Raw genomic sequence first — 25,873 nt, 5'->3', positions numbered from 1 at the left:
ACTGGTTCTCACTAGGAGTGGTCTCCTTGACGTTTGACTGGTTCTCACTAGGAGTGGTCTACTTGATGTTTGACTGGTTCTCACTAGGAGTGGTCTCCTTGATGTTTGACTGGTTCTCACTAGGACTGGTCTACTTGATGTTTGACTGGTTCTCACTAGGAGTGGTCTCCTTGATGTTTGACTGGTTCTCACTAGGAGTGGTCTCCTTGACGTTTGCCTGGTTCTCCCTTGGAGTGGTCTACTTGATGTTTGACTGGTTCTCACTAGGAGTGGTCTCCTTGACGTTTGCCTGGTTCTCACTAGGCCTGGTCTGCTTGACGCTTGACTGGTTCTCACTTGAAGTGGTCTACTTGACGTTTGACTGGTTCTCACTAGGACTGGTCTACTTGATGTTTGACTGGTTCTCACTAGGACTGGTCTCCTTGACGTTTGCCTGGTTCTCACTTGGAGTGGTCTACTTGATGTTTGACTGGTTCTCACTAGGACTGGTCTCCTTGATGTTTGACTGGTTCTCACTAGGAGTGGTCTACTTGACGTTTGACTGGTTCTCACTAGGAGTGGTCTCCTTGACGTTTGACTGGTTCTCACTAGGAGTGGTCTACTTGATGTTTGATTGGTTCTCACTAGGAGTGGTCTCCTTGATGTTTGACTGGTTCTCACTAGGACTGGTCTACTTGATGTTTGACTGGTTCTCACTAGGAGTGGTCTCCTTGATGTTTGACTGGTTCTCACTAGGAGTGGTCTCCTTGACGTTTGCCTGGTTCTCCCTTGGAGTGGTCTACTTGATGTTTGACTGGTTCTCACTAGGAGTGGTCTCCTTGACGTTTGCCTGGTTCTCACTAGGCCTGGTCTACTTGACGCTTGACTGGTTCTCACTTGAAGTGGTCTACTTGACGTTTGACTGGTTCTCACTAGGACTGGTCTACTTGATGTTTGACTGGTTCTCACTAGGACTGGTCTCCTTGACGTTTGCCTGGTTCTCACTTGGAGTGGTCTACTTGATGTTTGACTGGTTCTCACTTGGAGCGGTCTCCTCGATGTTTGACTGGTTCTCACTAGGACTGGTCTCCTTGATGTTTGACTGGTTCTCACTAGGACTGGTCTACTTGATGTTTGTCTGGTTCTCACTAGGACTGGTCTTCTTGATGTTTGACTGGTTCTCACTAGGACTGGTCTTCTTGACGTTTGCCTGGTTCTCACTAGGAGTGGTCTACTTGATGTTTGACTGGTTCTCACTAGGAGTGGTCTACTTGACGTTTGACTGGTTCTCACTTGGAGTGGTCTTGACGTTTGACTGGTTCTCACTTGGAGTGGTCTTCTTGACGTTTGCCTGGTTCTCACTAGGACTGGTCTCCTTGATGTTTGACTGGTTCTCACTAGGACTGGTCTCCTTGATGTTTGACTGGTTCTCACTAGGACTGGTCTCCTTGATGTTTGACTGGTTCTCACTAGGAGTGGTATACTTGATGTTTGACTGGTTCTCACTAGGACTGGTCTCCTTGATGTTTGACTGGTTCTCACTAGGACTGGTCTCCTTGATGTTTGCCTGGTTCTCACTAGGAGTGGTCTCCTTGATGTTTGCCTGGTTCTCACTTGGAGTGGTCTCCTTGACGTTTGCCTGGTTCTCACTAGGACTGGTCTACTTGACGTTTGACTGGTTCTCACTAGGACTGGTCTCCTTGATGTTTGACTGGTTCTCACTAGGACTGGTCTCCTTGATGTTTGACTGGTGCTCACTTGGAGTGGTCTACTTGACGTTTGACTGGTTCTTGCTTGAAGTGGTCTCCTTGATGTTTAACTGGTTCTCACTAGGACTGGTCTCCTTGATGTTTGCCTGATTCTCACTTGGAGTAGTCTCCTTGATGTTTGCCTGGTTCTCACTAGGAGTGGTATACTTGATGTTTGCCTGGTTCTCACTTGAAGTGGTCTGCTTGATGTTTGCCTGGTTCTCACTAGGAGTGGTCTACTTGACATTTGACTGGTTCTCACTAGGACTGGTCTACTTGATGTTTGACTGGTTCTCACTAGGACTGGTCTCCTTGATGTTTGACTGGTTCTCACTTGGAGTGGTCTACTTGATGTTTGACTGGTTCTCACTAGGAGTGGTCTACTTGACGTTTGACTGGTTCTCACTAGGAGTGGTCTCCTTGATGTTTGACTGGTTCTCACTAGGAGTGGTCTACTTGATGTTTGACTGGTTCTCACTAGGAGTGGTCTCCTTGATGTTTGACTGGTTCTCACTAGGACTGGTCTACTTGATGTTTGACTGGTTCTCACTAGGAGTGGTCTCCTTGATGTTTGACTGGTTCTCACTAGGAGTGGTCTCCTTGACGTTTGCCTGGTTCTCCCTTGGAGTGGTCTACTTGATGGTTGACTGGTTCTCACTAGGAGTGGTCTCCTTGACGTTTGCCTGGTTCTCACTAGGCCTGGTCTACTTGACGCTTGACTGGTTCTCACTTGAAGTGGTCTACTTGACGTTTGACTGGTTCTCACTAGGACTGGTCTACTTGATGTTTGACTGGTTCTCACTAGGACTGGTCTCCTTGACGTTTGCCTGGTTCTCACTTGGAGTGGTCTACTTGATGTTTGACTGGTTCTCACTTGGAGCGGTCTCCTCGATGTTTGACTGGTTCTCACTAGGACTGGTCTCCTTGATGTTTGACTGGTTCTCACTAGGACTGGTCTACTTGATGTTTGTCTGGTTCTCACTAGGACTGGTCTCCTTGATGTTTGCCTGGTTCTCACTAGGAGTGGTCTCCTTGATGTTTGCCTGGTTCTCACTTGGAGTGGTCTCCTTGACGTTTGCCTGGTTCTCACTAGGACTGGTCTACTTGACGTTTGACTGGTTCTCACTAGGACTGGTCTCCTTGATGTTTGACTGGTTCTCACTAGGACTGGTCTCCTTGATGTTTGACTGGTGCTCACTTGGAGTGGTCTACTTGACGTTTGACTGGTTCTTGCTTGAAGTGGTCTCCTTGATGTTTAACTGGTTCTCACTAGGACTGGTCTCCTTGATGTTTGCCTGATTCTCACTTGGAGTAGTCTCCTTGATGTTTGCCTGGTTCTCACGAGGAGTGGTATACTTGATGTTTGCCTGGTTCTCACTTGAAGTGGTCTGCTTGATGTTTGCCTGGTTCTCACTAGGAGTGGTCTACTTGACATTTGACTGGTTCTCACTAGGACTGGTCTACTTGATGTTTGACTGGTTCTCACTAGGACTGGTCTCCTTGATGTTTGACTGGTTCTCACTTGGAGTGGTCTACTTGATGTTTGACTGGTTCTCACTAGGAGTGGTCTACTTGACGTTTGACTGGTTCTCACTAGGAGTGGTCTCCTTGACGTTTGACTGGTTCTCACTAGGAGTGGTCTACTTGATGTTTGACTGGTTCTCACTAGGAGTGGTCTCCTTGATGTTTGACTGGTTCTCACTAGGACTGGTCTACTTGATGTTTGACTGGTTCTCACTAGGAGTGGTCTCCTTGATGTTTGACTGGTTCTCACTAGGAGTGGTCTCCTTGACGTTTGCCTGGTTCTCCCTTGGAGTGGTCTACTTGATGTTTGACTGGTTCTCACTAGGAGTGGTCTCCTTGACGTTTGCCTGGTTCTCACTAGGCCTGGTCTACTTGACGCTTGACTGGTTCTCACTTGAAGTGGTCTACTTGACGTTTGACTGGTTCTCACTAGGACTGGTCTACTTGATGTTTGACTGGTTCTCACTAGGACTGGTCTCCTTGACGTTTGCCTGGTTCTCACTTGGAGTGGTCTACTTGATGTTTGACTGGTTCTCACTTGGAGCGGTCTCCTCGATGTTTGACTGGTTCTCACTAGGACTGGTCTCCTTGATGTTTGACTGGTTCTCACTAGGACTGGTCTACTTGATGTTTGTCTGGTTCTCACTAGGACTGGTCTCCTTGATGTTTGACTGGTTCTCACTTGGAGTGGTCTACTTGATGTTTGACTGGTTCTCACTTGGAGTGGTCTACTTGATGTTTGACTGGTTCTCACTAGGAGTGGTCTCCTTGACGTTTGACTGGTTCTCACTTGAGTGGTCTACTTGACGTTTGACTGGTTGTCACTTGGAGTGGTCTACTTGATGTTTGACTGGTTCTCACTTGGAGTGGTCTACTTGACGTGTGCCTGGTTCTCACTAGGACTGGTCTTCTTGACGTTTGACTGGTTCTCACTGGGTGTGGTCTTCTTGACGTTTGCCTGGTTCTCACTTGGAGTGGTCTACTTGACGTTTGCCTGGTTCTCACTAGGCCTGGTCTACTTGACGTTTGACTGGTTCTCACTAGGCCTGGTCTACTTGACGTTTGCCTGATTCTCACTTGAAGTGGTCTTCTTGACGTTTGACTGGTTCTCACTAGGACTGGTCTACTTGATGTTTGACTGGTTCTCACTAGGACTGGTCTCCTTGATGTTTGACTGGTTCTCACTTGGAGTGGTCTACTTGACGTTTGACTGGTTCTCACTAGGACTGGTCTCCTTGATATTTGCCTGGTTCTCACTTGAAGTGGTCTTCTTGACGTTTGCCTGGTTCTCACTAGGAGTGGTCTCCTTGATGTTTGCCTGGTTCTCACTTGAAGTGGTCTACTTGATGTTTGACTAGTTCTCACTTGGAGTGGTCTCCTTGATGTTTTACTAGTTCTCACTAGGAGTGGTCTCCTTGATGTTTGACTGGTTCTCACTAGGAGTGGTCTACTTGACGTTTGCATGGTTCCCACCGGGAGTGTTTTTCTTGACGTTCGCCGGTATAAAACGTTCCCCGGCCAATTGATTGATACTTCTTGTCATTTCAGCACTCACTCTCTGAGCATAGATGTTCAAGCTAGAGCCTTCTACCTGTGAAAGATAGAGGCGTCAATCATCACGCATAAACTCGACTTACATTAATACGTTACCGTGTATCATGCAAAAATGTCGTGGCAATTTCAACAACATGCTGTGATAGTACAGAGACTCCCCGACTTACGACGGTCCCCGACTTACGATATTTCGATCTTACGATGGCGATACGACAAAATTGTAAGATATTTAAAATTTCGCGCGGCAGGCAAACGCAGCAGCGTACGAGGTACGATACTGCACGTTGGGATGCTGCCAGGATGTACGCGTCTCCCGCCTTGTGTGATGCAGATAGGATTGTTTCCTGAAAAAAACTTTCTATTAAATTGCAGTTCATATAGGTAGGCTAAGAATTTACCTTGGTTTTTTTTACTTTACATTTTACTGTGCAATACAGTATTGTAATTAATAAATACATACGGTATATAGTTTATACAGTGTTTTGCTCAATTATCACCATTCTTTAAGACTCCTGGGTAGGCCAGGCTAGGCCATCTTCGATTTACGATATGTTTTTACTTACGATGGGGCCGTCGTAACGCATCTCCATCGTAAGTAGAGGACTACCTGTATATGTTTCGATTTAAAGCTTTCGTGACTGCAGGGATTCATATTCTTGGTTCTTTCGGTAAAGTCACTAGAAGGAAAATAATAAAAATAAACCAAGGAAATTCTCACGACGTTTCCATTTCAACACAATCATCATCAGGTGTGAAAACCACAGCAAGAAAAAAATGTATTGCGTTGGTTTTCACATCTGATGATGATTACTTGTGTTGCAATCGAAACGTCGTGAGAATTGTATTTGTATCTAATTATTTTATTATTTCCCTTCCATGTGACTTTACCTGTATATGCGTCGTCTTTTGTGTACCGTTCGCCTTTTTGCCATTCTCCAGTCCATCACCGATGAGACAAGGCCGTAGAGAAGGCTGTCTCTGGTGTATGCCAATCAGTTTCAAAGACAATGCCATCTATTATCAGAGCGTGTTTTGTGTGTTTTACCTCGGGTAAAGTGTGGTTAATGCAGTTCTTGATTCCTTGCAATAGGTGTCTATCTGGTGTTTGAACATCTTAACACCTCTTCTTTGGTTCTTTCGGTAAAGTCACGTAGGATGAGAATAAAATAATAAAATAAAATATTATTCTCATTCTACGTGGTGACTTTACCGAAAGAACCAAAGAATGTGAATCCTTGCAGTCACGAAAGCTTTAAATCGAAATCTTAATACCTGTGTTATAGCCAGAATGGGTAAAGCCTATTCTTGTTTCATCATTTTGTTACAGCCAAAAAAAAGGTCCCCATAGATACACTACCTGAGCATTGAAAAAAAGTGGAGAATCTAATTTGTGGATTGGTAAATGTGGAGGGACGAACATGTGAATTGTTGCTTCATGAGGCTTGCTGTGTGGCTGTTGCCGTGTGACCGGGTTGCCGTGTTGCCGTGTGGTTCGGGTTGCCGTGTTGCCGTGTGGCTGTGTTGCCGTGTTGCCGTGTGGCCGTGTTGCCGGGTTGCCGTGTGGCTTGTTGCCGTGTTGCCGTGTGGCTGTGTGCGTTACAGAGCTTGTTGGTGCGAGTGCTATCGATTTTCAGTTGTGTTTGACCCCTGCGTAAATGTGAAACAAAGACTGCGAAGTTGCTTGTTTGAACTGCTTGACATTCTTTGACAGTGTGTTTGATGTTTTGTTACATAAGAGTATTGTATGCCTGTGTTTTTGACAGCGTGTGAATGAGGGTGTGCATGGGCCCAAGTTATTATTGAACGTATTTTATTGCTGTGATGCACGTTCTAGTTTAAGGCGTGTCTGTGTGTGAAAGAGAAATGTCATAATTTTGCACATTTGTGTCGGGCGATTACTTGCTTCGTGCGCGTGTGTGTGTGCATATTTGTGTGATGGTGTGTTGCCCGTACGATTGTGCGCGTCCGTTCGTGCTAACGGCACGCGCAGCGACGGGGAGGCCGCGATGGGAGCGTTCGTCTCCGTGCCGCTGCGCGGGGCCGTGCGCGAGTGCGCGTGGTAGAGCGCCCGTGACTAACGGAGCGGCACCCTGCGTGCGTGCCCCTCGCCGCCGCCCCCCCCCCCCCTTCCTCCCCTTCCTCCCCTACCCCCAGATGTCCTTGCGCATCAAGGCTCTGAAGCGACAGGTGAACGAGGCGGAGGAGGAGATCGATCGCCTGGACGGGCAGCGGCGCAAGGTGCAACGCGAGCTGGAGGAGCAGCTGGAGCTGAACGAGGGCACTCGCGCCGAGCTCAACACCCTGCGCAAGGAGATGAGGTCCGCACACCCGGCAAAACACCTCTCCGCTGCTCGCGTTCACCGCACGCTGGCCGACATTGACTGGAGGGGGGATGGGTGTCTTGGTCATGTTGGCTCGGCGGGTTTTCCAAGAAACCGTGAACCCCCCCACACCCATGTAAGAGCACTGGGCCGGCAAGTAACTGTTGCTTGGGTTTTCTCTAGCCACTCTGGTTTAGTGGATAGACACCCTAAAGCGTTGGCTGGGTGAAGGCTCCCTTAACGCCCCCCGACATGGTGCCGGTTACGCGAGTTGTTTTGACCGTACCCCACCGCGATGATCTGCGTGGGTTGGCCAAGGAAGAGGCCCAGCACCGGTTCGTATCGCGCGAAGGCTGATGTCAGCCGTGGCAGGCAATGCCCCGGGGGTTCATCGCGCAGCGCACCAACCACTGCATCCATCTTGGGGCTCCCAGCTGAGACGAACCCAGTTTCAAGTGTGTTGGTGAAATAAGCTGAGCCCCGTCAGCAGTGAGAGGGCCAGGTTTTGGAGTCGTTTTGTTAAAAAGGCGTGAAAAGAAGTGTTTGCGCTCGGTAGCGTTCGTTTGTAAAATAACGAGCACATTTTTATCCGTTTCATAATCGGTGACCGCACTCCACATGGTGGACGGTGTCCACAGTGCGCCCGTGTAAGCCTGACGCTCGGTGCAGCGGGCGGCGTTCCTCCTCCTTCTCACGCTGCGATCGTCCGCCTGTGCCACAACGCCTGTGGTGGTGGTGGTGGTGGTGTTGTTGTTGTGCGCGCCTGCAATTCCCGCACGGCTCGGCGAAGTTTTGATACTCTCCGTGAGCTGCTGACATCGCCATGTTTAGGGCCCACGGTCGTTAACCAGGGGACGTCCTTTCCAGCCGATGAGCGTCCCTATGGTGAAACGTTGTTGTTGTTGTTGTCGCCTTGCTGCAATACCACGGTGATTTGTGTAATGGCCACGTTGTCAGATGTATCAGTTGGTGGCGAAATTAATATGTTTTGCATATTCAAGGACACGGCAAATATCATGCCTCCTATTTTTTTCTTCATCATACATAGTTTGTTAATGAACCGATAAAAAACCTTAGATACAATACGATACAATTCGGACTTGCAGCCCGTTTAAATGCAACCGCTCGTCAAGATGCTGTACGATTTGGTGGAATATGTACCAGCAGAGGCATGGAGACAAACGGAGAAAAGACGCACAGAAACAGACATGGATACACACAAAGACAGAGATACAGGGAAAACACCCTGTTCTGTAAGTGGGCTTAGGCAGGACATGTGACGAGCCAACTAACGCCTACAGCACACGAGTTTGGAGAATTGTGAACTGAAACATCTACACCTCTTCGTATGTCTCTGTCATTGAGTCTCCTTATCTACCTGTGTGTGCGTGCGTCTCAGTGTCTCTTGCTCATGCGGGCGTACTGCTGGCCACCCACCCTCTCGCGTGCCGCGCCGACCTTCATAGGTGCTACTCGCCAAATAGCACTTGCCCCAAGAGCCTGTTACGGCTATACGGGAATATTTGTTTCTCACGTGGGGTTTCAGAGACAGACACGTGTTTTTAAAGTCTCTTATTGCCTGTGATGTTTTTGTGGATAAGAGGCATCTGTGGCGAATTCATCTTCGTTTTGTCCATGGGTTATCTACGCATTTTTAGCCCACATGAGAGTAAAATGGCAGATAACCCCACATATAATAGGATCCACCATATTAGTCCCCCCATATCACCATGGATAAGCGGAGTTCTCCTGTACGTGTTGTCCAATGCCAAGGTGTAAACAATAAGTACCCCTGGGCTGTCCCTCGATATTGAGTGATACCTGATGATATAGGCCGTCTCAACGCGTCACAGTGTCAGAATCGATGTGCATTACCACGTAGTTTTTATAGCCCAGTTATAGTTTCAGTACTTCCAGGATCACTAGGTCAGTAGAACATTACAGGAAGGTTTTTCTAAGTTGTTTTTTTTCCAATCTTTGGCGTGTCCCAAAGTTCACGAGAAATGCAAGTATGTGGTGGGGGGGGGGGGGGGGGGTTCTCCCTCTTCACCTTCTCAGTGAACAAAGGGAAGGATTCCAGGGGAGCATCTGCCAGCGGTAGATGGTGCACGTTGAAGGGCCTGGGAGACGCGACAAATAATACGCGGACTGCGTGCCGTGGCGGGGGTTGGCGTCGCGTCGCAGTGGCGCGCGCCTTGCCCCGTCTCGCTCACCGGGCTGGCGAGCGGAGTGTTCCGCACCTGGCTGGCGCATCGCCGCCGACGGGAGCGCTAAGTGTGATGCCCAGGTAATTACTGGGCGGCTTCAGGTGCCCCGGTGACTAATTCTGGGCAAAACTGGCTCATTGGCGACGTACATCAATCGCTGTGTTATCCACCCACCCCGTCGATTTCAAATACAATTAAATTAAAAGTTTAATGTCCAATTTTTGATTTGAAGCTTTCGTGACTGCAGGGATTCATACTATTGGTTCTTTCGGTAAAGTCACGTAGAAGGGAAACAATTAAATAATAAAAATATAGTGAGAATTTTTATTGTTTAATATCCAAGTCTCAGTGGCGAGATGTTCTCTCCCTCGCCTACTATGCAGGAGGTTGTGAGTGCAATCCCGACCCTGATGCTTGTATATTTAAAGTTCTCTCTCTCTGCGGTGGTCATCTGTATTTTTCTCCTGGTCCTCCGGTTATTCCCTCCGTCATTTCAAAATAACGTATGCTTAGTTTTACATTATTTGTGTGGCGCTACCATCCACTGGCAGCCTTATAGCTCTGCAGGAATGCAATGATTCCCACACACACGGTGATGGCTGCGTGCTCCATCAACCTACGTCGAAAGCGTTGTAGCACACGTGAGCGCTGCCACGTGTAGCCAACTGAGTAAGACTGTGTATGAGTCTCCGCATCGACCGTCAAACTGCATGTCCCCACAGAGCGCTCCGTAGCCACACCCCACCATCATTGAGGTTTCCACAGTCTTGCCAAATCGAAACCGCGCACAGGCCACTGTTAGGAACATTCATGCCAGCGCGTCTGGGTGTGAACCCAGTTGAGGTTTTTGAGATGGGAGGGATGCTTGGATCATTTCTCTGAGAGACAGTCCAAGATTGAGTAATTATTGAGTCCCCTTTTGGAGGCATGGCACACGACGTCATTTATATGTTCAGTTAAATTAATGAAATCACCCCTTTCTAAATGTGTTTGCATTATATATTGCCTTTTGGCATCCATATGCAGGGCTAAACGTATGCCATTTGAGATGCTCCAATAATGTCCAGGTGATGACAATGGAAGATCATGTGACTGACAATTGGAAGCAGACCCGTCCTGAGGAATACGGCGAATCGGGACGACTGCCCCGGGCCCCGCGTTTTTGGGGGGGCCCGGCGCTTCGACGTCACGGTGTCAGATGTAATACTGCCACTTTAGTTTGAAGGCGTCAGAGGGGAGCGCACAGTGTGATTTACCCTGGGCCCCGTACCCCCCTATGGACGGGCATCATTGGGAGTTCAGATACTGGCGAGATCTCAAGTCCGCCCATCATCCTTTCTGCACCTTTAAACGAGCGCAATTAAATAAACAAGATTTGTCCCATATAGAGGCTGGTCCTTACCACTGGAATGTGGAATTTCCATCACCAACTCAGGACCAGTGATGAAGATGTGCACCACCAGAATGCACATTTGAAATTTAAGACATTTGAACTTTGATTCCAAAATACCTAAGCTTAATGTTCCATTACAGAACAACCCAGAAGTGATGTCACAGGCTTGCAATTAACGTACTGAATTGTTTTTTTTTACAACCAAAGAAGGGCTCCACTGTTCAAAATGTATGCATTATTTCCTCAGAGCTGGCTAGCGTGGGGTCCCCATTTGTGACTGCACTGCATCTATCGAACCTGAGACACTTGATAACATGGGATTGCCTTGGGTGGGAACCTGAGATTCAATGCCAGGATCTCAGCTCTGTTGAAAAACAAAATCTCCACAAGCAAACCTTTTAAACTTTTAAGTCATGTTAGAAAAATCATTATGAATTTTGTTGAAAATATTTGTTGCCCATAACACGTGGAACAAGAGTGCATCTGCATTACATTAATTTGCTGTGTTTTTAATGCTGTCCGTGGTTCACAGGGTTGTTAAAGACTTATCTAATCAATTTTCATTTGGTTTGGAGCTAACCAGATGGTTCAGCTACCCGGACCAGGGCTGTCCTCTATTACTCCAGCTGGCCGATATTTTACTGTACGTTTCAAATTCCGATATCTGTGGACGAAATTATAGTCATGGTTGACGTACATTTACCTATCAATGTAGCTATGTTCATATAACAATTATCTTAATTTTTCACGACATTGCTTCTTTCCTGCGCTTTGTCCTGAGCTTAGTATATTGCGTGCTCATTTTTTTTTACCCAGGTCTCCTTTGAGACTTTGTTGCCGGGCGCGCACCGCCACACTCCGCTTTGCCGCGACCACCCCGACCCGATCGCCCACGGTCGGAGCTCACCGACGTTGCCCGACCGTTTGAGCGCTGGCGCGCGCACCCGCACGCACCCGCACGCACGCACCCGCTGTTGTCGATGGCTTTGTACCGCGGAGTAATAAATATATTATTTTATAGCCGTGCCTTTGTAAATCCACTGCTGGATGAAGGCCTCCCCATGCCGCACCGGTAATGGGGGTTTCGGTAAGCGTACTTCTCCGTGGTGCTCTGCGCCAGGTGGGGAAGGCGGCAGGGCCCAGGACCGGTTTGGACCTCACTCCCCACTGACGTTATCTGTGGCCAGGACTCGAACTCGGGTTTCTGGGCTCATAGCGCAGCGCGTTAACCATTCTGTCACCACCGCACCTCATGTTACGATTACAGTACTTGGAGTACTGAAAGGGGTGTATTATGATTAATATTTAAAAGCACAATAAAATATAACAATACTGCACAGAACAATATAACAGTACTGCAAGGTACTGTAATAGAAATGGGTGTAGTCCACGGAATCGGAACAGCATTACCACGTTTAGCCACTCGGCCACCCTTTTGTGCATTAAAAGCTAGGGTTTCATTTTAAAACTAAAGGTGAATTATTCCCGTTCCAGCTGCCCCCAGTGTACTCCGATCTCATTAAAGGGAGAGTTTCCAATTAGTGTTCCGGACTTTGCTGAACACACACATTCTATTTTTCCCCCTCTGTCTAAATCCAAACCAGAGGTGACTTCAAAGGTAAGCGGTCCATATGGACATAAGTGCCATGCCAGTTGTGAGACTGTCGAACACTTGAGCATGAAGGGGCCCTTTCATGGTTATTGGCTGCGCTGCATCTGGGGAGGGGTGCGCGTGCGTGACTGAGCATGAAGAGCTGTCACCCACTTAATTTACTTGTGTCGGAGAAACATTGTCTGGATTGTGCCTGCCAAATCGCCACACCCATTCAAAGAACTAAGAAGGCCATCTTGTTGTTGGAATTAAGGTTGCAACTCTCGATTACTCGCTGCAAGTGTCTGTGTTTGTTAAGTTGCTCTTGGTCAATAGACCTCCTTTGCCAGTACCAAAATGTAATAATAGGGGTTTTTCCCCTTTTTTCTGGCAAGAAAACTGAAACCTTTTTACAAGGATTCATGTCTGCATTAACCACAATACCTGCAGTCAAAATGCAAAAAAAAAATACTATGATAATACATACTATATAGCGTATATTATCATAGTATGTTTTTTGTTTGCATTTTGACTGCAGGTATTGTGGTTAATGCAGACATGAATCCTTGTAAAAAGGTTTCAGTTTTCTTGCCAGAAAAAAGGGGAAAAACCCTGTTATTATAAGTTGATCTTGCTTGCCTGAGTGGGTTATTATCACAGTTGCTGGTCAATATGTCAACGTAGATTTTGCAAGTTTCAAAAAATTCTGCAGCAAGATTGTTGTAATAATCTGTAGGCACTGTCATGGTACCCTTTCATTAAATAGCCCACACACCTTATCTTATCTAGATTTATAAAGCTCCCTTTACCGAGGCGCTATACAGAAATTATTAAATTGTACATAGCATGATCATGATTTGAAATTATGAATTGGGTTATTGTAAGTGGTGGTGTAGTTTTAATGACATCTCATTCAGTAACTCGCTTTTGTACAATCTTCAAACATTATCAGGCGTTTATTTCTATAATCTTAGTATCGTATTCCAACAAATTACTTAACCTTTGTTTAACAAAGTGAGAGCCCATTGTGCTGCATCGTTAATTTTTCAAAGGAAGCGAGGGATTACCATAGGTAATGAAGAGCAGTACTTTTTATATCACGTGTTTAGGAGATATATGACTGTTTAGAATTATTTATATGCATTCGAATACCTGGAGGAGGATGGGCTATGGGACCAGATTCCTGCAATTCCAGAGAAACGGGGAACCGTTAGCATTTTTTGGGCGTGTCTTGTAAATAAAATCTAGATTTGAAGTTTTCGTTACTGCAGGGATTCATACTCTTTGGTTCTTTCGGTAAAGTCACGTAAGGTATAATTTATTTTGTTTTATATCTTGTAAATAATTTCGCCTTTTTAACCAGGCAGATTTTTCACGGCCATTATTCCAATCCCCAGATTTAGAGCAGACTTAGCATATCCGGCAAAAGTGGTACTAGTGACAGCGGTACTCGTGACGAATTTGCACGTTATGTTTACGTGACAACCCTTACTTAGTTGGCCGTGTCGGGTAGGTGGCGGGTTTTAACGACACATTTATATATTTATGCTATCTAACCCAAAAACAACCTCTTATAGATGAATCTTGACTTAAAGCTTTCGTGACTGCAGGAATTCATATTCTTTGGGTCTTTCGGTAAAGCCACGTAGATAGAAAAAATATATAACAAGATCACGACGTTTCGATCTTATGGATGGTTCCAAGCAATCGGCAAGGGCAGACTGGACATCAACAATGATGACGGTGCTTCCCGATGCCAGGCGCCAGTGGGGTTGGTGCTCGTGCCTCTCAAGCCCTTGCACTACTTGAGTCTCGTGCCAATGCACTGGGACATTCACTCAGGCTGCCGTGAATCCCAATGGTGCAGTCTGTGTGTGTGTGTGTCTCTCTAGAGCGTGACAATGATTGTCGAACAATGTGTGGAGGCTGAGGGACTGCATATTTTCTTGGTGGGGTCCGGGACTGTGTTTTGCTGACCTTGCCCAAGCCTGCATTTAGTGTTAAAAATCGGCAGGATTTATTTATGTTCAGTGACTTGCCTGCCTTTCCCATAATTAATTTGCACTCGGACAGTTTTTTTGCACTCCTATATTTTTGTTTGTTGTTGTTGTAAATTTTTGACCCGCCTCTACTGGACATCTGTGAAAAAGAGCTTCGTGGCTCATCAGATTCTTCCGGTCTAAATAAATATGCCGAGTCAACTGTGTTTGCTGCACCTGGGCCCACGGGGATCTACCACCAGGGGCAGATGGATTCCCATGATGTGAATAACATCAATAAAGTTGTGCGCTGAAATTATATCTTTAGAACGTTTATTATTAACCTGTGTTACTTAACCTAACGAACTAAATTTGTTAAGTAATTAAATATAAACATTATCTTTCCTTGCAACACAGTTGGCAGTTGCATTTCAATAAAGTTCCACTCGGTAGTCTTTGCAGACAATCATTGAGTCCTGTTGCACTTTCCACATGTGTATCCCGCCACAACTCGGCAATCTTGCAGATATTTGCATATCGACGTAAAATGTATTCACACTACAGGCAAACACGCCGAGTGAGGTGGCTACATCACATCCATTTGGTTTCAAGAAATGGACCTTTCCGCTCTATCAAGTGCACTACAATTTTATCCATCGGACAAAACAAGTAAATACAAATTCAGTGCCGACGCTCACAGGCGTCTCTGAGCGAATGCTTTTCAGTTCACGCGTGGCATCGTGCGTGGCCGCTCTTGACTTGTTATGTGCCGCGTCACGCTGGGCCACCCTCCATTCCCAGGCAGAAGAGGTCCCTGCAGCCGAGCCTGCTGATGGGCAACTCGGACATCTCCAGCGACGAGGACGACGACGACGACGCGGGGGGGTTGGACGCCAGGGGCTACGACCAGTCTCTACGGTCCAAGCTCATCGCCGAGGGGGAGCTCAAGCTGAGCTCTTGCTGACGGTCAACTTGGCCTCCCGCATCGGCCCCCCCTGCCGAACTCTCCCAATGTCTTATCACTGGTGTGTCTCCCAACCCTGTTGCCTGTGTGTTGTTACCACAGTGCTAGCAACACCCGGGTGGGGGGTGGCAACGCAATGCAAACCGATGAACGAGTTTTCGTGTCGTGAAGGCACTGAAGCATCAACTTTTATTGTATTCTCTGTGTACGACTAAAATACATTGAGTAGTTGGGAAACACAATAGCAGGTGTGAATGACTGAAAATCTATAATCACTCAAATTAAACCTATATTCAACCTTTCAATTGACTTACCTTCATGATCGCTACTCTTAAAATACATGAATACACAAATGTATATATAGTGCTGTGTATAAAAGTGTTGCACTGATAGTGGTTAGCGGCACTGTGCTATTAACCCAATCCTCGGCCACAGCTGACGTCAGTGGTGAGCGATATCGGAAATGATTGTGGGTACCCCCCCCCTTAACCAGTCCACTGATCAGCATGGTGAAGTATGGTCAAACAACCTCCGTGACCGACATGGCATGGGAAGGCCTTAATTCAGTAGTGCATTGATAAGGGGCTGTACATTAGTTTGTATGTGCACAAATCACAAAGGGGGCCAGACTGTTGCTCGGGAAACAAAATTGCCATGCTGAAAATGATAAATGGTTTCTCCCCCCTCTCCTCTGTGTGTAATGTGGTCCTGTCGTTGAGTCTCACAGGGGTCCTGACCTGACCCCAATCCTTGCCAAACAAACGCGCTGGGGGCATTTGCCACATCGGTCAACGCGCCGTTCGTGAACGTGGCGCGTGGGCGAGCAGGATCGCATCTGAGGTTGCACAGCTGTGTGGAGGGGTTTGCTTTGGCGATGCTGGGCCTCGGAGCCTATGACGAGGGGGGCCGAGTGAGATCAGGCCACGGGGAGGAAGCAATGCCTGTGTGGTTCGCTCATTGTTTACAACAAGCCCCATGTGTTTGTTTGAATTAATGGTTTAATAATGCACGCAACAATCAAGATATTTGAATGAAATATGTCCACGTATATGTTCGTCCACTGCAGACTTTGGTGTAGTGCCAAGCAGCACTGTGTAAAAAAAAAAGTCTTGAGTGTGTGCACCCAAACAACAGGGAAATTAGAATCGGATGAGTAAAGGTCTGCTTATCCGCTGCAATGCTACGTGTTGTCGGAAGCAGCACGCACTACTCGTGCCAACGAAGCCTTGTAGACTCCCGGCAATATTCCCGTGGGCGCGTCATGATTCCCTGCCAGTGATCACATGACGTTAACAGGATACCGTACCTTATTTCATTCGTGTAGGCATGTACACGTTGGATGGTGCTGTAATGGATGGCGATGAACAATGCCATTTGTTTTTTTTTTAGCACGAGACTTGAGCGAATGTTGTTTTAAAGTGAGAGTTGTGTCCGTGCCTAAGGCTACTGTAATGACGACCGCCACGTGGTGCTGGTGACAGCGAGTGTAGCTGCCACCTACACGAGCCAACACCAAACGCTTCACCTGGGGCAGGTTCTTGGCAGTGAGGAATCGGACGCAGTACTCGGTGCTTTTCATTTTGCTTTTGTAGTTTTCGATGAAAACCGTGGTACTGCACGTGAGCTTAATCTGCCATGCCAAAGTTCCACATCATCGTGCTAATTGGCACCACGAAGTTGACATGTTAATGAGTTCAGGTAGCACACCGTTAATAATGTACAGGCGCGATTGCCTTTTCTTAAGATACTGCCAATAGCTGCAGCTGTTTTATTTTAACGAACTCTGCACCCACAGTTACCTTAACAGCCGTCCATTTATTATTGCAGTACATGTTTTATTACATTAGATGTTTTACATGCACGGTACATGTTTTAAAATATATTTTTAATACATAGGACTTAAAAGTAGGGTCATTTGAGATGATGCGATTCGATCGTCAAAGTGAGACATTGCTCTTATGAAACGGCTGCCTTCTCAATTTGCCTTGGAGTGCACGGAACTCGTATGTTGCTCCCAATGACATGTGTATGATTAACGTTCCACAGTTACCTTACGTAATGTTAATTCACGCGGCTTTCTGACAGTAAATCAGCCATGTTGTGTGACACGATGGACTTCGCATTGCGATGGCAAAGCGAGGCGAGCGATGCATTTCTCAAACTGGCCTGCAAGATGCATTCAAGCCACGGACAGCAAGCGGTGAGAGATCGCTCGCAAAATACCGCTCGCCTGTGTGACTGCTCCTTCAGCCCTTGGTTACGAAACCGCAGCCTTGCATGCATGCAGAATCGGTCCAGCCTTGCATGGACCACCCATCACTGAGCCATATCAATGGAGTATATGCACTTGAGCTTTAACAATCAATGAACACACAAAATACATGTCCTCGTTTTAATGTGTCAGCCGGGCTGCTATTCTCATGAGTGTCCTTTTGTAATCGAATCACTTTGAAAAAGCAGTGATGTGAATGACATCATTTGGCATTTTACATCTGCTAGTCTTCGTATCAGGGTCGCTCGCTAAATTTGTGATATTTGAAACAGCGCCTAATTTGCCCGTGTTTTTGTGTACACGAACTATCCACTGCTTGTGTTGATGTGTACCGTAGGCGGTTGAACGGTTTAAGTGCAACAAAAAGTTGTTGATGGTGGAGCTTGAATCAAGCTACCCCATTAAACAAGATTATGAATATCGGCTTTCTAAATATTAGATGGGTATTTAAGAGTAATTTTGCTCCGTAAAAAATGTGCCGTGCACACGTTTAAAGTTACGCGTGATTCCTGTGCATTCGATGCACTTTCGTGACCTGCTAAATACGTGTGTAAAAGCTTCAAATCTAGAACGTGTGTAAAACATCGGCAAGGCAAATATAACACATGGTCAGCTCAAGAGCAGAATCATGTTTTTTTTTTCGAGAGTATAATGACAGTTGCTTGTGAATGTTGTACTGCAATATGAGATAAATGCAGGGAGGTTTGGTTCCCATCAAGTCTCTGCAAGACACGTAAATAGTGGCATAATTTAAAAGCTCCAAAATTCTCCGGAGCAAGCTCGGCTCCTGGAGCTGAGAAGTCCACGCAGTGGCTTGGTTCTGGCTCGGACACAATTTCGGACAAAGTTATTGCCTAGAGCATGGTGTACTCTGTCTTTCGTCGATTACCCCCTCTTATTGTGCAAGCTTTCTGTAACCCCCTAATAGTCACTGCTCTTGGTATGGACTGTGATGGCACAGTGGCAGGTTAATGTGATTACGTGATCGCAACAATGCTCACAGAGGGCCCCAAGCTCTAACGGAGCCCTTGGCCATAGCTCCTAATAGTAATACCCTTGGACAGCATCGCCCACCGTGACCTTAAATTTAACTTGATGAAATCATGAACTAACGTAACGATGATTCAATAGTTGAATGAAGAAGACTGAAAAGCCGCACTCAAGATTAATACGAGCAAAGCGAAAGTTTGTTTAATCTTTGCTGAGCAGCGAAGATGTCTAGCAGAGGGACACAACTGGAAAACACATCCAGAGGCTGTATACCTCGGTACCTAGGACAGCTACTGAGTCGGACTGGGATCAAAACTGTGAAATAAAGAGGTGGGCGAGAGCAGGTTGCAGCGCTGTTGGAAATTCAATGTCATACTGTACCTTATATGTAATACCTTATAAGTAATACCTTATATGGCATTACAGTTCTTAAACAGGACACTGACTATATCGAAAAAGAGAAAATATATGCACACACAAAGAAGCGTGGAGCGGTGCATGCTGGGAACTTCACTGAGGATCGCATGGATCGGATAAATAGCGCGAGTTGGACATCATTCTAACTTGCTAACAACGAAGTGGGCTTTGGGCAGGACACACCGCTCGAAGCGATGGTGGCGATGTTGTCAAGAGCGAGGACCGTGGCGGTCAAAGAAGTGAACCCATGGCCAGAGAGAGGAGGGCTCTACCGTGGAGAGGGGAATGATGTGAGCAGTGCACGGGGTGGGATTGTTGCATTGCGCCACTGAGAGGCGGAGGTGAATTGGGGAGGCCTTCTGCCAGCTGTGAATAAATCATGGCTGCGGCTGCTGCTGATGATGATGAAGAATAAATATAGACGTCGATGTTGAGACAACCTTTATGATCCTGACACGAAAAGACCACGGTCCGGAAACGTAACCTTAGCGTTACCACGAACCTAAGGGGCCGTCCATAAATGACGTCACGCACCTGGGGGGGGGGGGGGGGTCAGACATTTGTGACGATGTGTGACGAGGTGGGGGGGGTTTGAGAAATGTGACGTCACATCAAAATGCGCAACTTTAAATAAATATAGACAACACGTTCTACTTAATTAAATAGACTTTTTTTGATAAATGTTTTCTCCAACAAAATCAAAGAGTGCAGCGGCACATTAAATACGCACTACAACAATAACAATGGTTTAAAGCGATTTTGGAGCATGTTTTTTGGGGGGGCAGGGGAGGGGGCAGAGGTTTGTGACGTCATATTTGAGGGGGGGGTCTGACTTTTGGTGACGCCGTGCGACGAGGGAGGGGGGGGTCAAAAATCGTCCAAAATAGCGTGACGTCATTTATGGACGGCCCCCCTAACCAGCCGTAGTCCCCAGAACTAACATTTACCTCACGATACGCCCTCGCAGTATAAAGGGTTACCATTATAAATACAGGGTACGAACTATAACATCGATCTGGTTATTTCTCCGTATCGCGTCTTCTAATTTCAAATCGATGCAGTCATATTGTCACCCACGAACACTGAAACTCGACTGTCAATGCCCCCTCTAGACAGATAGATTGACTGGATTGTTTTAAATGTTATCCTTTTATATGGAATCCTTACTCCAGTGTGCCTTTTCTCAGAGGGGACTTCGTGTGTTTTGATATTCAGTGCCTTTTAGATTATGACAAATAATGCAGTGAATACATTGTACACACTTACAATGGGTGTGTATATACACACACACACATGTTTAACAGTTGATTCACTAATGTGTGCTGTCTTGTATGACATTTAAAAGGAAAATGTTTGCTGGGGTGGGGGGGGAGATTCACTGTGATTATGGGACAGGATGGTGGTACGTGCGTATCGTGTGGGGTGGTGGTGGTGGTGTGAAGGTAGCAGTGTACGATGAGGAGTTCATTTATTGGGACCAATAAATTCGTTGTATATTTTTTTTACTCTTTCCCGTCTCGTAATCATCATTATCATAATGTATGTCTACCTCGCGTAATAAAATCTAGAATAGTGTCACAGTCCAAAACATGTTTATACTTTGTTTAGCTGCTTTAGTGCAAACCATGAGAAAGAATGTCCCCCTGCGGTTTATGTTTCAACTTAATGCAACACATTTACTAGACCTGCTTTTGTGAGCCCGAGGCCGTTCACGCGGTCCGTCTGATTGGGTTTGTGTGGCGAGTGGAAATATGTGTGGGTTGGTGTGTGCGTGTGCGTGCTTGCGTGGCGAGTGGAGATTGTGCTCTGCCCCGTGATCTCAGCTTTACGGGGTTCGCTTCCTTGCCAATGCGCACCAATACAATTGGGAAGCCTTCATCCAGCAGTTTTATGGATCATGGTTGATGATGATGATGAGCGTTTGAGGCGTGTGTAGGATATAGGTTCTGTGCATGGTGTGAAACTTGTTCACCTGTGGCACATTGTTGGAGGGTGAGTAGAGTCAAGGATTTCGATTTAAGGCTTTCGTGACTGCAGGGATTGATCTTCTTTGGTTTTTTCGGTAAAGTCACCACGTAGAATGAGAATAAAATAATAAAATAAAATAACACAATAAAATTATCACGACGTTTCGGCCGCAACACAAGTGGCCTTCATCAGGTGAAGGGACGAGACTGTCTCGAGGACAGCGCTGGAGCGAACACAGCCAAGCTCAGACCGCGACCTTTAAGCTGTGTGAGAAGAAACAGAGCGCCTTGACAAAGGAATAAGCATAAAAATTAGCATTTAATTGGCGGACTTGGCATGATGAACGGTGTAGAGGGGGTGAACATGTGCAGACCGGCGAGGGGGGGAGGGGGAGTTTACATATTGATGGTGTGAAAATGGAATTTAAGCTGCTGCGAAAGTTTGGGATACCACTACTTGAAAAAATATACTGTACCATTGAAAATTAGTTTAATGTTTGGTTCGGATAATTTAGCATTGAAATAGCTGAGTGATTAGCTTGTGACTGGTCACAGAAATGGCTATGTTAAAGTCAAAGCCTACACATCCACAGAGGCACCTAGTACAAATCAAACAGGAGAATTTAGCATTGAAATAACTGAGGGATTAGCTTGTGACTGGTCATAGAAATAGCTATGTTAAAGTCAAAGCCTACACATCCACAGAGGCACCTAGTACAAATCAAACAGGAGAATTTAGCATTGAAATTGCTGAGTGATTAGCTTGTGACTGGTCACAGAAATGGCTATGTTAAAGTCAAAGCCTACACATCCACAGAGGCACCTAGTATAAATCAAACAGGAGGATTTAGCATTGAAATAACTGAGGGATTAGCTTGTAACTGGTCATAGAAATAGCTATGTTAAAGTCAAAGCCTACACATCTACAGAGGCACCTAGTACATGGACGCCAAAGGGGCTGCAACAACTCAACAACTCGACTATCATATAGTAAACCGATTTGAAAAAACCTAAGTCTAAATTACATCAATATAATAAATGTACTCAATATATTCTTCATTAAGCTGCGCTATTAACAGTAACTGGGTATACACTACACTATATAATGAATACCATATAGTAAACCAATAAAAACTGAAATATAAACTACCTCAATGTTATCAATAAACTCTATATATTCTCCAATCAGCTAAGCTACCAACAATAAGTCGTTATATATCACAATGCTATATGGCGAAAAAATGGGTGGATTCTTACCCTCAACTTTAGCACCACGGATAGCTACGAGCCCCGTTCAGACGGACGAGTTCATCCATGGTCGTAACGGAGGAGGGGAAGAGAGACAGCTGCGAGGCGCTGTTATACTCCATGTTGTAAACCATACCATTAACCTTGGTGTGAGAGGTATTAAGAGTCAATGCCAGCGAAAGAGCTGCGGTCTGAAGGTCATCGTAAAATACAATTAATTAAGAACCGAAATGGTTTAAAACATCTTTCCAATGGTTACTAAGCCAGAATCCATCTTCTCGGTTGAAATTGTCTCTGTGCTTGTATATGTGAATGGTCTCATGAACGAATCTCTCATGGTAGCCGGTTGGTTTGCAAAGAACCTCCGTCTTGGAGAAGTCAATGTCATGTGAGCCCACTGAATTATAACAGTGATCTGCCACGGCAGAGGAGTTCGTTCTACCGTGTTTCAAGTCTGCTTTATGTTCGCGGATGCGGTCCGAGATATGTCGTTTGGTTTCTCCAATGTAGCTACTACCACAGAGGCACTTTAGTTTGTATGTCTGGAACAGCATCTTTTACAGATGGAACCAGATCACGGATTTTATGTACTGTGTTGAATCGGACCTGGATCTTGCGTTTATTCAGGATTTTGGAGATCTTTTTAGTGACCCCTTCAATGTAGGTTAAGGTGATAGTTTTGAGTGGCTCCACAAGAGGATCCTTCTTCATGACTGGAGTGATGAAGAAGGATCCTCACGCAGCTATTTCAATGCTAAATTATCCGAACCAAACATTAAACTAATTTTCAATGGTACAGTATATTTTTTTAAGTAGTGGTATCCCAAACTTTCGCAGCAGCTTAAATTCCCTTTTCACACCATCAATATGTAAACTCCCCCCCTCGCCGGTCTGCACATGTTCACCCCTCATCACCGTTCATCATGCTAAGTCCGCCAATTAAATGCTATTTTTTATGCTAATTCCTTTGTCAAGGCACTCTGTTTCTTTTCACACAGCTTAAAGGTCGCGGTCTGAGCTTGGCTGTGTTCGCTCCAGCGCTGTCCTCGAGACAGTCTCGTCTCTTCACCTGATGAAGGCCACTTGTGTTGTGGCCGAAACGTCGTGAGAATTTTATTGTTATTTTATTTTATTATTTTATTCTCATTCTACGTGACTTTACCGAAAGAACCAAAGAAGAGTCAAGGATGTTGAGGCATGACAATTAAGGAAAGCGAAAGGGAAGGGATGTTGGGACAGAAGTCCCCAAGACGGACAAAGATGGTCTTGCTTGGACACGACATTAACTTTTCATTGGCTACGTAACGCTGTGTGGAAGCTACAGCTGGTCTGCCGCTCCACACGAAACTTTGGGTCTTCTTGGTCACCCGTCATGTTTGCGAAACATGGATCCCTCTAATCGAACATCTGCGTCGATTAGAATCATTCAGGCTGGCTTGCCCACGATCCCACCCTGGGTTTAACCAGGCTGGATTGTGTGAGCTCACAAATCCTTGAAAGATCTGGACACGTTCCCATCATCTGCTTGGTTCTTTCGGTAAAGTCACGTAGAATGGAAATAAAATAATACAAATAAAACACAATAACATAATAAATTATTACGAATGCATAATATAAATAAAACATAACATAATAAATTATTATGTTTCATTTGTATTATTTTATTTCCATTCTACGTAACTTTAGCGAAAGAACCAAGAAGATGAATCCCTGCGGTCACGAAAGCTTTAAATCGAAACGTTCCCATCAGTGAGCTCCTCCGGCGGGCAAGGCTGCGTTGGCTGGGTCTTGTAGCCCGCATACCCAGCCAACTTCTGTTTGGCGAAATAGTGGGGGCTAAACGGGCACGACACGGGCTGGAAAAGAAATGGAATAATGTGGTACAGAAGGATGTGAAGCGGAGTGGACTTTTCCGAAGAGGTCAAGATCGTCCTCTCTGGAGGAGGCTCGTGAAGGACGCTACTGGGCATTTGGAGGCTGTCACCCTCCAACAACAACGGAGGGCGGAGGAGCGACGCTCACAACATAAAAGCAGAGCGCCGAGCGGCTAAAACGCAGCAAGTTGGCACAGTAGAGGGCACAGGTGGTGCACCTCCCAGTCATCTCAGTCAGGCAACCCATGGCACCTGGGTCTGTCCCGTGACCTGTCGGCGAGCCTCCGGCACTTCACGTGGCCTCAGAATGCACGTAGCCTGGCACAAGCGCCGTGGTGACGTCACCGCCACTTAGTGGCGAATGGCGGCGGCTGTTGTTGCGTGGTACTTTGGGTGTGTGGTACGATGGGTGTGCAGAGTGCACGGTGTGTGTCTGTGTGGTATTCTGGGTGTGCAGAGTGCACGGTGTGTGTCTGTGTGTGGTATTCTGGGGGCATGGTATGCTATGTGTGGTATTCTGGGTGTGCAGAGTGCACAGTGTGTGTAGTGTGTCTGTGTGGTATTCTGGGGGCATGGTATGCTATGTGTGTGGTATTCCGGGTGTGCAGAGTGCACGGTGTGTGTCTGTGTGTGGTATTCTGGGGGCATGGTATGCTATGTGTGTGGTATTCTGGGTGTGTGGGTACGATGGGTGTGCAAGAGTGTAAGGTGTATGTAGTGTGTGTCCGGGTGTGTGGCACTCTGGGTGTGTCAAGTTTAAGCTGTGTAGTACTCTGGGTGTGTGGCACTCTGGGTGCATGTGTGACATTCTGGGTGTGTAGAGTTTAAGGTGCGTGGTGGCACTCTGGGCGTGTTCACGCGAGGTTGTTCGAGGCATGTGCTCGCCCCGTGTGTGTGGGGGGGGATGGGAGGCTGTGGGGGAATCGAGGGAGTGACCGCTGGGGCGTCGCTGTCTGCGGTGAGATCGGCGCTCAACTGCCTCCGTGTTTGTTTCCACAAAGTGCCCATTCGCTAGCACCGTCACTGTCCCCATCGTCTCGCTGGGGTCAGCCAGCGTCTTGCCCTCCCCGTGAACATCGCCCCGCGCTACAGGCAGCGGAGCACGGCGGGGGCATTGACTGCATCGTCGGAGCGAGCGTGGCACGGGGCGTGAAATTCTCAGCGGCCGTGCAGGTACGAGGAGGGCCACTTGGGGGCACACGGGGGGTGAGGGGGGCACGGGGAAGGTTTATTTTGGTGATTTCGAAAACGTTTTGATTTAGCCATATTTGTTTGTTGTAGTACAGGGTTAGACTGATAACTTTAATCTAAATTGTCTTGTGGTTGTTGTTGTTTGACTTGCATCCCACTGGGATTTTTGCACACAGCGTTGGTGTACACGATGCTTTTTTGCTGGAAGACTTTGCTGGGTTTTTTCCTGGATTTTTCTGTCTGCGCGTAGTCTCTTTAAGACGTTTCTCGTTCCTGTTTTTGTTTGTTTCGGTTGCACCCGCTTCAAAAGCCGAATGGCTCACAGGGCTATACCTAATAAATGAAATTGAAACTGAAAACTGATGGGGAGATCCGGTCACGGGCTGTGGGGTGGGTGTGGGGCACGCCAGAGTTGCTCACTCGCCTTCCCCGGGATCCGATCGCTCGGCGACGAGCTCCGAACGCGGTCTTGGGGCATCGCTTGGGTCGACTCGGCCTTAACTCGGCACACACACGCGCGATATGACAGCTGTCGTGCAAGCGATGGGGGGGGGGGACGGCATGGAGACCGTCCGCGACGGACGGTCCATGCAACGTTGCGGCAAGAACAACAACAGCGACATCGACACCTGTACGAGACGCGCAGTGGGACGA

The 25,873-nt window shown here is 46.7% G+C and overlaps 2 protein-coding genes across 5 annotated transcripts in view; both read left to right on the top strand.

Annotated features, from left to right (window-relative positions):
* Positions 1-20,440, top strand: part of LOC116940306 (cingulin-like protein 1) — a 126,406-nt gene extending 105,966 nt beyond the window's left edge. For 3 of the 4 annotated variants that reach the window (XM_076053594.1, XM_076053550.1, XM_076053503.1), the window contains exons 18-19: positions 6,960-7,123; positions 15,098-20,440. In XM_076053594.1, the coding sequence (XP_075909709.1) occupies positions 6,960-7,123; positions 15,098-15,260 (327 nt within the window). In that variant the 3' untranslated portion in view covers positions 15,261-20,440. The remainder of the gene's footprint in view (positions 1-6,959; positions 7,124-15,097) is intronic. The other variant, XM_076053600.1, reaches the window with a different exon arrangement.
* A 4,508-nt stretch (positions 20,441-24,948) lies between these two features.
* Positions 24,949-25,873, top strand: part of LOC116941423 (uncharacterized) — a 75,791-nt gene continuing 74,866 nt past the window's right edge. Inside the window, exon 1 of the mRNA XM_076053803.1 lies at positions 24,949-25,201. The gene's annotated coding sequence lies outside the window, so the exon portion shown is untranslated. The remainder of the gene's footprint in view (positions 25,202-25,873) is intronic.

This window comes from Petromyzon marinus, chromosome 1 (genome assembly GCF_048934315.1).
Source record: "Petromyzon marinus isolate PM22_M1 ecotype Great Lakes invasive population chromosome 1, UKy_Petmar_22M1.pri1.0, whole genome shotgun sequence".
Lineage (NCBI taxonomy): Eukaryota > Metazoa > Chordata > Hyperoartia > Petromyzontiformes > Petromyzontidae > Petromyzon > Petromyzon marinus.
The sequence above is the reverse complement of the archived record's forward strand: the minus strand, read 5'-3'. Positions and strand labels throughout refer to the sequence as shown.